Source organism: Sinocyclocheilus anshuiensis, unplaced genomic scaffold, assembly GCF_001515605.1.
Source record: "Sinocyclocheilus anshuiensis isolate Anshui unplaced genomic scaffold, SAMN03320099.WGS_v1.1 scaffold569, whole genome shotgun sequence".
Taxonomy (NCBI): Eukaryota; Metazoa; Chordata; class Actinopteri; order Cypriniformes; family Cyprinidae; genus Sinocyclocheilus; species Sinocyclocheilus anshuiensis.
Window position 1 is genome coordinate 1644551 of NW_015536511.1, and position 14851 is coordinate 1659401.

The 14851-nt window shown below is 36.0% G+C and overlaps 1 protein-coding gene across 1 annotated transcript; it reads right to left on the bottom strand.

Annotated features, from left to right (window-relative positions):
- Positions 1–892: 892 nt before the first annotated feature.
- On the bottom strand, positions 893–14290 carry trpc6b (transient receptor potential cation channel, subfamily C, member 6b). Its single transcript, XM_016490867.1, has 12 exons — positions 14039–14290; positions 10959–11715; positions 9728–9913; positions 8431–8595; positions 8025–8241; positions 6554–6781; positions 5153–5417; positions 3578–3773; positions 1945–2148; positions 1648–1704; positions 1337–1412; positions 893–1029 (listed from the first exon to the last, which is right to left on the bottom strand). The coding sequence occupies exons 1-12, from the start codon at positions 14131–14133 to the stop codon at positions 893–895; spliced, it is 2583 nt and encodes an 860-aa protein (XP_016346353.1). The 5' UTR covers positions 14134–14290.
- Between the last annotated feature and the right edge of the window lie 561 nt (positions 14291–14851).

Here is a 14851-nt window from a genome sequence, read left to right on the forward strand (position 1 = left end):
CTTTACATTTTTATTTCAATGTAGTAATTAGCAATTCATATTTCAAATTTAATTTTATATTTGAAAAGATTTGTTACGTGACAGCATTAATTAAAGTTTCTTAAGGGTCAAGATCATGTTATCTGCATCTCCTGCGCTCCTTCAAGCCCCTCCCATAATAGCTGTCAGCACTCAAATCAATGCACGACTCTACACTATCTGTATAGCATGTGTGTAAGACTCGAATACAATTATGAAGTAATAATTTTATGACGAATAAATCTTTCAGTGAGTAAAGCTGGCTGTGTCTGTTGTATTAAAGACTATACAAAATTATTATATTATATTTTTAAATGATTATTATTTTTAAATTATTGTCCCTGGATTAGTAGGGTACTCTTGTAATAAAGTAGCGGTGGTAGCGGACAGATTTTAAGTATCAATTCTGCTTAAAAAGATGCGATCTAATCCTGTTTACATGAAATAAGCCTGCTCCCGTGCAGGTTTAAGCTTACGGACCTGTTGCTATCACAGCAACTCCGGGATGAGCTTCGAAGAACCAAACAATCCAAGATCATGCCAAATCGTCAACGATCAAATCCAGCTAACTGAGTTAGCGACGTACGAAGAACGGGCCCCTGGTCATATTTCACCCCAAAAACAATAATAAAAAAAGGAAAAGGAAGCCTATTTTAGTATGATTAAGAAGTTTTGCATTGTGAATTTCATGGATTTAGCACCCCAGTTCTGATATGCTATTAAATATATAGTCATGTTTTTTTTTCCCAAGTATTTATGTCATTATTACCTTTATTTGATGATATTTTAAATGGAAAAAGCATTATTTATGTATTATAATATTAATGAGAATCACCACTGAGAACAATGAAAAGATTGTTACTATTGAGAAAAACTACAGGTTTCGTTGACCGGTTATTCTCTCTCCCAGTCTCCTGACCAGTTCTGCTAGCTCCTCCGTCTGACGGGATTTCTCCTCCAGCAGCTCATAGCGTAAACTTGAGATATCCTGCTTTATCTCCTTTAGTTCCCCTGTAAGACACAAAGAGATTGATAAAGACCTTCTATCATCAGTGACATGCTTACATAACTGGATCACTGACACACAACCAGAAGTCCACCTAGAAAAGTACTTCCAGTGGACCACATTTTAAATAAAAAATGAAACCTAATAATAAATAAAAATATAAAACCATTTTAAAGCAAAGCATTTTACAAAAAGAAGTTTAAAATTCAGATTTTAAATGATCAAACAAATTTTTAATTTAGAGGACAGATATTACAAAAATGATCTCAATTTAATTAACAGCACAAAGTCTGGTTTGGAACAACATTGTACCTTCATTTACGTCATCTCCCTCTTTGTCGGTCTGCGCTTTGATCACATATCGTTTGATTAGCCGTTTCATGATCCTCTGTGGAGAGAAAAAATAGCACCAAATTTATTTCGAAGATTCTGTCAGATCCTAAAAGATACATGATATACATTATTATTAAACAGCTTTCCAAAATAGCTTCTTCTGATTGGTCAGTCTCTGCCATTACTGATCACTGTCAGTAAACTATGTTGGAAATTCTTGTCTCTAATATCGTTCTGTGATCTCTTTATTCTCAGCATTCTATTGGTGACTTGTCAGAGTTGTGTTTTACCTGGTAACGACTTGTATGAGGTGAATTCTTCTCACTGGATTCTTTTTGTTTACCCGACTAAAAGAAAAATCATTTATTTGTGAATATCAAACCCAAACTATTTTGTTCTTTCAATAAATCAAAAGCTCTTCATGTTGTTGCACAATCTGGCCATAAGAGGGAACCAAATACCAATAAAAGCGAAAAAATATGCAGTTACATTAAGAACCCCACATCATTATATAAATAAAATGGAAAGCAATGTTGTGAGAAAACTCTCTCTCTCTTTGATTTAAGAATGTCTCTCCTCCACCTCACCTCACTGAGCTCTGTGTCCTCCTTCAGGTCCTCTTTGTGTCTGTGAAGAGGTATTAGCAGGAGCTGTTTGAGATTCATAGCCAGGCTGATGACTGATTTTGGGCTGGGGATGAGATTAAAGGGCACAGGCAGCGTCCCTCCTTCTTCAAAGTACGAAAACCACAGCTTAGCCCTGGCAAACTTCCACTCCACATCTGCATCATCCTGTTACAAAGATACACACAAAGTACTGGCAAGTGACATTTCACTGAAAATGCCTTTAAATAATTTCCATATATCTCAACAAGACCAGATGAAACTTCTAAATTATCTAAGCTAACAGAATGTGTTAAAAATGTAAAAGATTGGATGACCAATAATTTTCTCCTATTAAATTCGGATAAGACAGAGATATTACTTATTGGACCAAAAGACAGTACACAGAATCTCTTGGAGAAAAGCGCTGTGCAAATAAACTTGACTTGACTTGATATAGGTACATTTAGAGTGGCATCAGATATTATTTCACACTAATACATGTATGAATAGTGTTGCTTTAAATAACCAAAATGTCCATCATCAAAGTATCATTTATAAACATAAAGGTAGCACAGATACACTTTTTAAGAAAACCATTTTACCTAAAGAAGAGTAAAATGTAGATTTTATAAGTTTAGTTTTATAATTTTGGGATTTACGTTTGAAGGACAGAAATCATAAAAAATTTACTTAACTAGATGTCTGAAACCAATATATAAAGCTACTGCTAGAGAAAGTGCATATTTTGAAGCTTTAGAATTTCCTCATGTGACAGCTAGCCGCAGTCTTCTCTATATACACTCTTAACATCAAATGAAATATACTAATATACAAAATATATCCCTATTTACACTCTTAAAATAAAAGTTACAAAAGAGGGGCTTTGCAGCAATGTCATTAAAGAACCATTTTGGGTTCCCCAATTAACCTTTCATGGAACAGTTCTTAAAAGTAACATTTTTCTTAGTGTAAAGATCTTTTGAATAACCTTTTTCCACAAGAACCTTTTTGTGGAATGGAAAGGTTCCATTAATGTTAAAGATTCTTCACGGAATCATAGATGCCAATGAAGATTCTTCATTTTTAAGAGTGTACGTAAGAACTAAGACACTGAATTTGAATTTGTAGCATGAGCATCTGATGAAACCAAATGCTGTTGACATATTAGTAATGGTCAAATAATGAGATTCCCAGATGGCAATAAAAAGCATCAAAAATAACTTCCTGTTTCCTGTAACCACATCAGACCTCTCTGGCGCAATAAATCTTTTATGGATTGATAATGACATTTTTGCTTTGCAGCAGCAACTATATTTGTTGTATTTTTCGTCCAATGCATGAACAATTCATATTTCACTGTTGGGTGCTACTGTAATATATTGTGAAGGCCAAGTTGCTTTTACACAAACAGGCTGTAATTTATAAAACCAACAAAAATCAATTTCTACTGTAACCAGAGAGGATTTCCCATTGCATTTTAATAAATGCAACAGTACTATAAAGGATCTGTATCTCATTTAAAAGGGAGTATGAATGGGAAATGATGGTGTCTGGACATTTGCCCCAGGCCTGTACCATCCTACTATCCACAGATCTCCTTTCAGAATATGATTACCTCAATTTCCTGAAATGAGTTGTTGATCATTGCGATGAGCATGTTGAGTAAGACGATAACCATGGTAACGTTGTAGACTCCGTAAAGTACATAGCCAATATTCTCAATGAATTTGTGCCCGTTGTTGATGACGACAGACTTGACCTCAGAAAGTCCAAAAATAGCCCAAAATAAAGTTTTAAAGCTTTCCTCAACCCTGGAGAAGAGGAAACAGGCAACTTCCTTTAGTATGGGTTATATCATTTCATAATTTATCACATATACATACACATATGAAAGTATGTTTTATTATATGCATACGTCAAATTACTTAATTTGGTAACACTCTACAATAAGGTTCCATTTGTTAACTAACATGAATAATGAAAAATATATCTTAGTTCATGTTCATTTTTAATATTTACTAATACATATTAAAATCAAAAGTGATATCTGTTAATACTTGACTAACATTAACAAAGATTAAGAAATACTGTAACAAATGTATTGCACATTATTAGTTTATGTTAATACATTAACTAATGTTAACTAATGGGACCTTATTACAAAATGCTACCCAAAATGTTGCTTTGTGTTTTCTAGTCTGTTTGTAGGCTTTAAGGTCATTTAAGGTCAGTCTAAGAGTCTTTCTCTTAGGAAAATAACAAAGAATAACATAGTGCAGTAAATGGTAAAACTATTTTCTCTACAATCCAGTGTGTTTATTATGAAAATAAAATAATCTGATAATAAATAACATCAAGCAACAACAGTGGTGGTGAATTTCTATGAATTTTACAATCTGCTTACATCCAACCGACCAGGGGTGCGTTTTCCAAAAGCAACTATGGTCGCAAGTTCCGTCGTTACCAATAGAGTTCAATGGAACTAACGACCATAGTTAGCTAACGATGGTTTTGGGAAATGTTCGTAGGGACTGCAGATGAAAAGTAGTTATTGTTACTAATTCTGGCATATTTACATGGTGTATATTTATACAACAATGTTCATGAATATGCATGGTCCCTATTAAATAAACCAATAAATAAATGCATCCCTGACCGATGATTAGGTTTAGGCTTTGGAGGTGGACCTTCATGCTTAGTTTTCTTCAAAAAAATTAAATTAAATCATTCGTTTTCATACAAAACAAACTGTATGAATTCATATAAAATCGCCAACTCATAAAATACTTAATTTTCTCATGAGATTGGGTTGGACCTCAATATATGACCTCAAAGCTAGACATCATAAAAGCCACAACCATCCAGTTTTGATTTCACAAGGTCTTTAATGAATTTCACTGTTTTTCAATGAATTACTTATCTATTTCATATTACCCTGAGCCTTTTTACAGAGTATGAAGAGTCCTGGACACTTATTCACTCTCATGTCCACATGGACATGGTCATGGTGTGGTAGTCATGAAAATCAAATTTGCCAAACGCCTACTTCCAGTATGTCTTTATGCATTGCTGCCAAAGGCTCTGAGTGTTTTTGTAATTATATAACTAATAAAGACATGGATGTGATGCAATTACAAAGGACAAGACAAACAATCATCAAAGGAATTGATGTGAATTAACCACTGCTTACGTTGTGAAGGCGCCATTCTGCTTGGCTCCACGATAGTACGAGTAGAGGTTAAACAGTCCCATCATGAAGGCCACAAACACCATTATGAAGATCACCATGAATTTAAATATGTCTTTCACAGTCCTACCCAGAGAGATCTGCAAGGGCCCAAAGCTCTCATTCGCCGGTAGGATGTACGCAATCCGAGAGAAGCTCAGAACCACTGCGATGGCATAAAGGCCCTCAGAGATCAGCTGAGGGTCTGAAGGAACCCAGTGGACGCGAGCTGAAATGTGTACAAAGGAAGCTTGTTAAGGTTGAGCATGTTGTCTTTTCTATAGGTATTTCAAAAGGTCAAGCTGAAGGTATTCAACAACAAACAAAAAAAAGTCATTGGTGGAAAAAAGTGTTAGCTGTCATATATAGATTTCTACTTGTCAGTGTTGGTTTTGCACTTCATTAACCTCTAAACCAAATGCATGTCTCATGGAACGTCAGAGTCTGCAGGGGTCCTAGGAAGAAGGATTTAATTGACAGAAATACTGAAGTTGACATTTTCCAAAAGGAACTGAACATTTTAAAAAAAGACTGAACTTTTAAAGTTCATTTCTTCTAGTAATCAAAAATGTTCAAAGCTGAAAATATAGTTTCTAAAAAGATTCTTTCGTTATATAATTTTGTTTTCATGTGTTTTTTCTACCTGTTTTTTCCCAACTTTATTCTTTTTCTGTAGTTTAGTTTTCACATCCTTTGTCTGTAGTTTAGTTTTCACGTTTTCACATTTAGTTTTCACATCTTTATTTTCCTAAAATTATTGCTTTAATACTGACAGTGCTATGTCTGTCTTTACTGACATACTGTATATCTCTGAACTACACATTGCTATACAGTATTATGCATTTCAATCAGTTAATCTATGCAAATAATGAAGAATCGAATATATTTTATGTACAGTTTTTAGGTCAACTAGATTGATCAGCCAACAGGGATGAACTCACTACATCATTGTCATATCGGAGTAGAATATATCAGTGGGAAATACAAAAATAAATTTGTAAATAAATAAAAGAACTAATAAATATAAATGTGTTACATTTACATTTATGTACTTGGTAAATTATTTTATCCAAAGCGTCATACATTGTTTTACAAAAGTCATTTCTTAATTAATGTAGTAGAAATCATAATCATTTCTTTTATCATTTTTTATATATATATTTTTATGATGAGAAGGTCAAAAAAGACAGTAAAAGAAGCTGCATGTGCCACACATTTTAGAAAAGTACCATGTATGATCTTCCTCAACTATAATTTAAAACACTGCACAAAAATAACGTTTTGCAAAAATCATTTTTGCATTGAAGTAATGATGTAGAAACCATAATCATCTTTTTTTTCTTTTTTTTTGACAGCATTACTCACCAAGACGATAGTATTCTATCTCAAGGGGCAAGGTAATGTTTGATAGATCTGTGTAGTGCTTGTCGACGTAACTCTGTGCAACATTTGCATGCCAAAACGCCATAAATCTAGCAATGAATGAAGTCACAAAAATGGCCAGCATTCCAAAGTCCAGCAAATTCCATGGCTCTTGCAGATATTCCCGAGGACCCTGAGACCATATCTCTTTACATTCAGCCCAAATCATTCCTTTAATTGGAAGAAGAAAGAGACAGGTAATTAGAGTTCATGCACTCAAAGTCATTTAATGTCTTAAAATTTATTTCTTTTTTTTAATTAAAGGGATACTCCACCCCAAAATGAACATTTTGTCATTAATCACTTACCCCCATGTCGTTCCAAACCCGTAAATGCTTAGTTCGTCTTCGGAACACAATTTAAGATATTTTGGATGAAAACCGGGAGGCTTGTGACTGTCCCACTGACTGCCAAGTAAATTACACTGTCAAGGCCCAGAAAAGTATGAAAGACATCGTCAGAATAGTCCACCTGCCATCAGTGGTTCAACCGTAACGTTATGAAGCAACGAGAATACTTTTTATATGCAAAAAAAAACTAAAATAACGACTTTATTCAACAATTTGTCTCCTCTGTGTCTCTCCGCATCACCATAGCGCTATTTTGTAGAATAACCACTGAACGCAAGCAGCGTACGCTCTTCTGTGTCAGCCGCGACACAAGGATACATTTTCTACACATGATTGGTTTACAGATCATTTCTACAAATATTTGTAATAGATTTTGATAGTGCAGATGTGACAGATGTTAGACAGTTCAAAGTGTTGTGACCTATGAATCGTTGTGTGCTTGCATGAGTCATTTGGGATTCATTTTAATGCATCACTGTGGGAAACAGTAAAATGGAAGAGTATTTTTGAACCTTTAGTTTCGTGTTGCTCATAGCAGGTTTTCACATTTGTTACACCAGACATTTATGGCTCTATAGTATAATATGGAGCTCATGCTCAATACTTTGGTGCAGTTGCTAATATTTATGTAGCCAAAAAGTAAAATGTGCATAGTTTTATGATCAAAACTCTGTAGTTTTTATTGTGGTGGGAAAACATATAATGCAAATAGACATTCCTCAAGTCTGATGTATCATATTTGCTACTCACATTTTAACGGGTTTTTTTTCTGAAAAATATGTATAGATAATAAAGTAAAGTTGCTTCAGTCCAGTAAGTGTTCTTCTTTCTACTAACAATATAAAAGCTACTCTTATGTTAACTTCATAAAGTACCACAACCTGAAGGGGGACAATTTTTCAAATTACACTAAAAGGCCTTTGACTTCCTAAACAAAGTATAAAATATCAATCAGACAACAGAAGACATACAGGTTCGCAACGTCATGCAAGTGAGTAAATGATCTGATCCAAAATAAACGTTTGATTTGTTGTTGTGTAACACAGTGAGAGATGATGTCTGACCTACGACCCAGGAAATAATCAGCATTTCCATCCAGGTAAAAGGGGTGGTCTTCATGCGGAACAACTGGGAGGGGTGGTCATGGATGGTCATATTTGGTAAGAGAGACGTCCCTTCGAAACGGTCGGCAGCATTCATTATGAGAAGGCCAAGAAAGATTGTGAAAGAAGCTGCGTGTGCCACAAATTTTAAGAAAGGACCACGTATGATCTTCCCCAACTATAATCAAAAACATTACACAAAACAAATAAAGAATGTTCTGAAGCAATGTAATTTTAGTAAGAAATCAGAAACAGCATTGTGTTCATCGTTTTATTTTCTTACTCATAATATCACATAAGCAGAAAAGAAATTCAGTGCCATGGATGAATTCACAGTGACTAAAGGTTCAGGTTATTACAGTCTGACCTTGCTTGAGGGTGCTATCCAGTACAGTAAGGCCAGGATGGGAAGTCCAACCACCACCCCCAGAACCACCAGCAACTTGACAGCTGTGGTTTGCTGCCTGAGCCCTGACAGATTCTCATACCATATGGACAAAAGCTGCTGTTGGCAGTTTGGATGGGCTACAAACTGTGTGGGAAGCATCAGAGCAGGCAGAGATACAGTAAACAGATATGTTTTTATTACTGTGCTATCATGCACAGTCATTAAGCCGTTGTATTTTAGCACTTAAAGGGATAGTTCACCCAAAAAATGAAAATTCTGTCATTAATTACCCTCATGTTGTTCCAAACCCACAAGAGCGTCGTTCATCTTCAGAACACCAATTAAGATATGTTTGATGAAATCCGAGAGCTCTCTGACCCTCCATAGACAGCAAGGGTACTACCACGATCAAGGCACAGAAAGGTAGTTGAAATCGTTGAAATGGTCCATGTGACATCAGTGGTTCAACTGTAATTGTATAAAGCTACGAGAATAATGTTTGTGTGAAAAAAAAACTAAAATAACTTTATACAATGCATGTGATGCTGCTGACGTGGAACACGCATGCGCTGCGCCTTGTTAACATTTAGAGGAGAGTGCACGCATGCGTTGTGGCACTCTCTAAAATGGCACCCTAGGGTAGGGTGGCCATATGTGCCATTTATATGGGACACATCATGGCCAGGATTTTTATATTACCTAAAACATCCAAAGTAGTTTGACCAATAACATGCAGGTATTGTACATAATCGACCAATTGTGGCGCGTCGTGTGTGAGAAGGTGAGAACGATCAAAGTGATGCAAATACGCGCACGTGTTTGTTTGTTCGTTCGCTCGACTTGAAGCTGAGCACCGATCGTTGTATGACACCAAAGTACCGCGAGAGCGATTTGAAAGCATAAGGAGCCGTCTGCTCTGCTCTCTATAGCTCTCGTGAAATTATGTCATACAACAATCAATCTGCACAGTGCAAACAGCCAAAACCTGGATATTTTAGGCAATATAGAAATCCTGGCAAGGGTGCGTCCCGTAAAAATCGGCCGTATGGTCACCCTACCCTAGGGTGACGCGGAGGAGAAGAATTGTTGAATAAAGTTGTTATTTTAGTTTTCTTTTTGCGCACAAAATGTATTCTCGTAGAGTAATTAATGACATAATTGTAATTTTTGGGTGAACTTTTACTTTAATGCTACAATAGTTGAATAATTACGCCTAATAATTATATCATTTACTGAAATCACTGTGTGAAATATTAATGTTTATTATGAAACCTACCTTTTTCAGCTCGTATTTGATGGCCAGTTTTAAGCGAACTAGATTAGGTCTGCCGCCCTTGTCAAAGTGGCCACCTGCCTCTGTGTCTCCATTTAAAATGGCTTCCACCTCCTCTGTATTCCGACACAGATCCAGAAGTCCAACTACAAAATCCTTACATTGCATAGACAGCTTTTTATAATCGTTCTGTAAAAGGAAATTAGCATAGATCTGTTGTAAACATACTATTTTTCATACTTAGGCTTAGTGATTTGAACAAACTCATAAACCTAAGAATTAGCCTAAGCTTTGGCACATAACCTGTCCCACAACATTTGTGCTACTGATGTGAATTATACCTCAAATCATTATTAAGAAGAAGTTTACTATAATGTTTTCCTGGAGGGTTAAAAAATGGGCGAAAAAATTTCAAAGACTTTGAAGAAGGTTAGCATTGAAGAAGCAACAAGGACCCTATATATAGACTATCACAGAGATGGGGATCCTGACAGAAAGAAATCTCCGAGAACACTCTAGCAACCACCTACTAACACCGAAAACATCTACCAATGCCCTAGCAAACATGCAAATCACCCTAGAAATTAGCATGCCACAGTAACCCCCAAACTGATATTGCCATGGGCAAGCACCACTCACATTCTCTTTCATTTATCTTCAGTGACTTAATGAAAGATATCGTAAATTGTTACAAACACATTTCCTGGCATTATTTAGGTAACAGCCAGAGTTTGCCGCATGATTATCCTTAATGCTTGCAAAGTGTATGTAACTGGCATGTTGTTATGCAAGTTTTTTACTTTCTAGAGAGCGGTCTTACCATCTGTTAAAGACTCAATCAGCAAACAAAACCTTCAACTCATCAATAATATTATAAGTAAGAACTGAGCCACCCACTCTATGGCAAAGGCTGCAGACTCACCAACTACCAAGCATGACTGTACACCCACATCCATATGCACTCTGCATAAAAAGTTAAAAGTTAAATAAAAAGCATACCTCTTAAACTCATTAGTCTAGCTGCTTGTCATTTTCCTAATGTATTTCCCGCCTAATATTCTTATTACTCTATATCAATTGATATTACCCAATGAAATGCTTGGTCAAACCCCATTACTGTGTTGACAATGACATATATCCTATTGAAACATTAAGTTGGGATGAGAAATTCTTCCATGTTCCATTTTTACTAACAGAATCTTCATTTTCTTCTCTTATATACTATCATGCTCACCTTGAACTCTTTTTCTATGTTGGCCAGTACAGCCAGTTCATTGCTGAGCTCCAAAGCCGCCAGTACCGGGTCCTCGCTGGACAGGGAAAGGTAGGCAGGGCTTGCCAACCCTTTGTAGGCATTGATTCTTGAACGCGAATGGCTAAAAGAGTCGTGCCTCTGGTGATAGAGGCAGCTGTTGCATTTGCAAAAGTAGTCATGTGGGCGTGCAATGCGGGCGCCCTTTCTTAGCAGAATGTGCACAATCTCGTATTCATGGCAATGAGAAGCTAGTATAATGGGTGTAATATCATGGGAAAACCGAGTGCCATCCTCGTCATAGGCAAAGAAGTCACCTTGCGTCTCTGCCTGGAGGGGGCTGCTAGTAAGTTTAGATGTGTCCGCAAAGGCTTGGTGGCCCAAAATGGCCTCCACAATACGAATGTAGCCTTTACTTATGGCTAAAAGCAGAGCGTCACCAATCCTGGCCAGGTTCTCTTTCCTCAGCAAGAGTTCCGTGACTTCCAGGTGCTCATTGGCAACCGCAAGCTGCAATGCATTCTGGCCCATGTAGTCCACACAGTTGACATTAAGGTCTGGGAGTTCTTCTAGCATCCTACGGATGACAGGGATATTTCCATACTCTGCCGCCTCTAGGAAACGTTCTTCTGTTGGCGATAGACTATTGTAACGGGCGTTAAACATGTAGGCCGGTCTCCGCATAGCCATGCGCCGGCTCTTAGCCAATGCGTGCCTCTGAAGGTCATCGTTGCTCCACCTATTCCAACAGAGAGAAAATCAAATCACAAAGCTTGTTTTAAATGGATGCGGTCTCATTAGCGACATTACAGTGAAATTTTGTGGAGAAAAAGATCCATTGTCTTTTGTCAAAATATATGAAGCACAGCTCACACAGAAGTCACTTTCAAGCCAAGCAGCTTTGGTCAACACGGTAGATTCATGCAACTAACTTGAACCTGTTGCAAAATCTGCTTGAGGAAGTCTTTTGACCTCACTTGAAATTCCTGATCCCATGGATTACTATTGAAATGACTGGATTATGCTTGTGAAAATTTGCAGAACAGTGATAATTGTGAACAGTGTTAAAATGTTAAGCGACATCTATTTTCTTTGTTTTGAAGAGCTAAAATAGCTTTTAGCTTTGTTTATCTGTATTTATTGATAATGTTAGTAAACATTTAGCTTTATTTACCGGTATTTTACATTATGAATGTAATAGCTATGCAACTTGACCTTTACGTGGCTTACCTGCAATTTTATAAAAGCTGTTTTTAAACCATACAGCAAAAGTTTTAAAATATCTTTAAAAATGTATTTTAAAAACTAGTCAACTTTTGTATGTTTGCGCGTGGGCATGTCCATGTCTGTTTTGTCATTGTAACATAAGCAAATGTGAGATAAAAAAAGAATTTTCCTTACGCAACCATTACATTTTAACTTGTTTCTATGAATCTTTAAGCTCTTTTATCATAATTCATGTTTCACGGGACAGTGTAGTACTGTACCAGTTGTGTAAATGTCAAAACGTATTGGTTTACTGGTTTTACAATCATTCACAGTGGTAAAAGTGTTGTGAGGTCACACAATGATATTAAAACAGGAATAAAAGTTGTTGCCCTTTTACTGCCACTAGTGGTCATTTTTGTGGGAAAATACAGTGAATTGTATATAGGAAGGTTTTTTTTTGTTTTTTTTTACCAAAATGAAGATAAAGGCACATTTTTCCATCAAGCTTATGTTATAAGGCTTGGAAACACTACTTGTGGGGAAGTCGTGGCCTAATGGTTAGAGAGTCAGACTCGTAACCCAAAGGTTGCACACGTCACTTTTTTTAACAATGCTTTCTTTGCATTATAAAATGTTAAAAAATATTGTTTTATATTTAAAATATATTTCCCCTTAAACAGCTTCAACATCTGTGATTTACCAAATGTCAATGAGTTTGAAAGGTTGTTTAAAACAAGGTAACAGATGTCAGAAAAAGAATAAAGAATGAAGATGTGCCTGAATGATTGCATTTAAATTGATTAATTTTGTTGAAATAATTTGTTTGTTTCTGTAGCAATGACAGCACTGAATCAGAGATCAATGAGCCCTCCTCCCACACTAATGCTGTCTAAGTTATTCAAGAAAATTCTCATCCCGGTAGCCAAAGGGCACAACTACTGTTATCAGTGTCAGTCTTCTCTTCTTTACATTTCAATCTGTATAAACCCTTTCCCTTTAAATTCAAGAACTCTGAGATCTTCTTACAACTTTGACAACGTTCTGTATATTGAGTGATAATAATCCAAGTAAGAGAGACTAGAGCAGACAGCATGTGAGGGGCTACATTTCGGAGAATGTCAAATATTTGGGGTCAAATTTGTCATAGATTTACAAAAACATGCTGAAAGACTAACTGGTTCTTAAAATACAGACCACATAAAGACCACAGATGAAAGAGAGTGGGAAAACATGTGTAACTGACCGTTTAACACAAAATATTACAGTTACTAAGATCCAACCCTCGTGACAACTTCTCTATGACAGCTACTGTAGCCCCAGTCTGCCCTAATATTAAAGTAAATCCAAAAATCACATCAGCATCTTTAACAGTTCCAGTTTGGTAGTTATTACCCTAATTCACCTTGAACTGGGCCCAGCATATAATGTTTGTCCTGAAATAGACATATGTCAAAAAACAGAATTATTTTTATGTCAGTTCTTTACCTATTTTTTTCAGTAAAGACTACTTTTTAGGAACAATACTTCAGGAACATGTAACATAGTTTGAGTCATTTATCTATGTGCAGCTATCAACAAACAAATAGGCTACAAACAGGGTATACTTCTTTGTTATTTATGTTTTTTTCTGTCTATGTATGTTTTTTGTGAATGTAGGCTACCACTAAGAAGCACTAAATGTCATTGTGCTGTTGTGCAATGACAAAGTATTCTATTCTACAATAAAGTAAATAAATACACAATGAAAATTATGAAAACTTAATCGGTAAAAATGTCCTTAACTTTGCTAATAATGCTAAAATGTTGTAACATTTCTTCGTATGTATCAAAAATGTCAAATAAACAGCACTCACCTCTTGCAATGCCGTGGTAAAGGATACTTTTCAAAGTCGGTGTTCATCCGTTGATGGACAGAAGTGTGTTTAACAGAAGTGTTATCAGTGGACATTGGTTTGCTGCTGTCTTCATGAATATCTCACTGCTACTGATGCGCACGAGACAGCTGCTCACCCCTGAAATAGATGTGCCCATGCAAAGTTAAGTGAAATTCTCCTCAGTCTTGTATTTTTTTTATTATTATTAAAATGCGAACTCTGGTTTCGGTCTGGTCCATAGGACTACACGTGCGTAGTTCAGGAAGCTTATTGAATGTGTTCACCAAATCGAATGTATGATGACGTCACGGCTATAATGTAGAAATCGTTCAATGACACTGCCTTTTCTAGTTTGATGAGGTGATTTTTAAAGCAAATTATTGTACGATTTGAAACATTGTATCTGAGCTGAGATAAATATTTTAAGCGACAAAGTAATGAACAGTACTTTTTGGAAATATCAAATAAATATCACTCACATGAGGGAAAGACGGTCAAAAATATTTTTTTATTATTATTATAGCCTAAGTGGAGCGGGTCGCCCCCTCATGGGCGCTAGCATAATGATAATACAATGATGATGATACATTTACTTTACAAGGGCGCTCAGTGTGTTTTACAAAGTGTGAAAATACAAGTGCAACGATGGAACATGGCTTCCATGATGGTATTGATCAGCATATGGCCTATGTGATTGTGATCTATGTGGATGCATGTAGTATGAGGGAAAACATAGATAAAAAGGAACCAAACAAGATCCTACAAGCCAAGATAATTGATATAAGTTGACAT

Excerpts from the sequence above, each read along its gene's own strand:
- trpc6b (XM_016490867.1), bottom strand. The coding sequence starts at position 14,133 with ATGTCCACTGATAACACTTCTGTTAAACACACTTCTGTCCATCAACGG. Across the intron at positions 8,596-9,727 it reads TCAAATACGAGCTGAAAAAG|TTTGTAGCCCATCCAAACTG; the intron begins GTAGGTTTCATA and ends CTTCCCACACAG. Across the intron at positions 5,418-6,553 it reads GATAGAATACTATCGTCTTG|CTCGCGTCCACTGGGTTCCT; the intron begins GTGAGTAATGCT and ends TACACATTTCAG.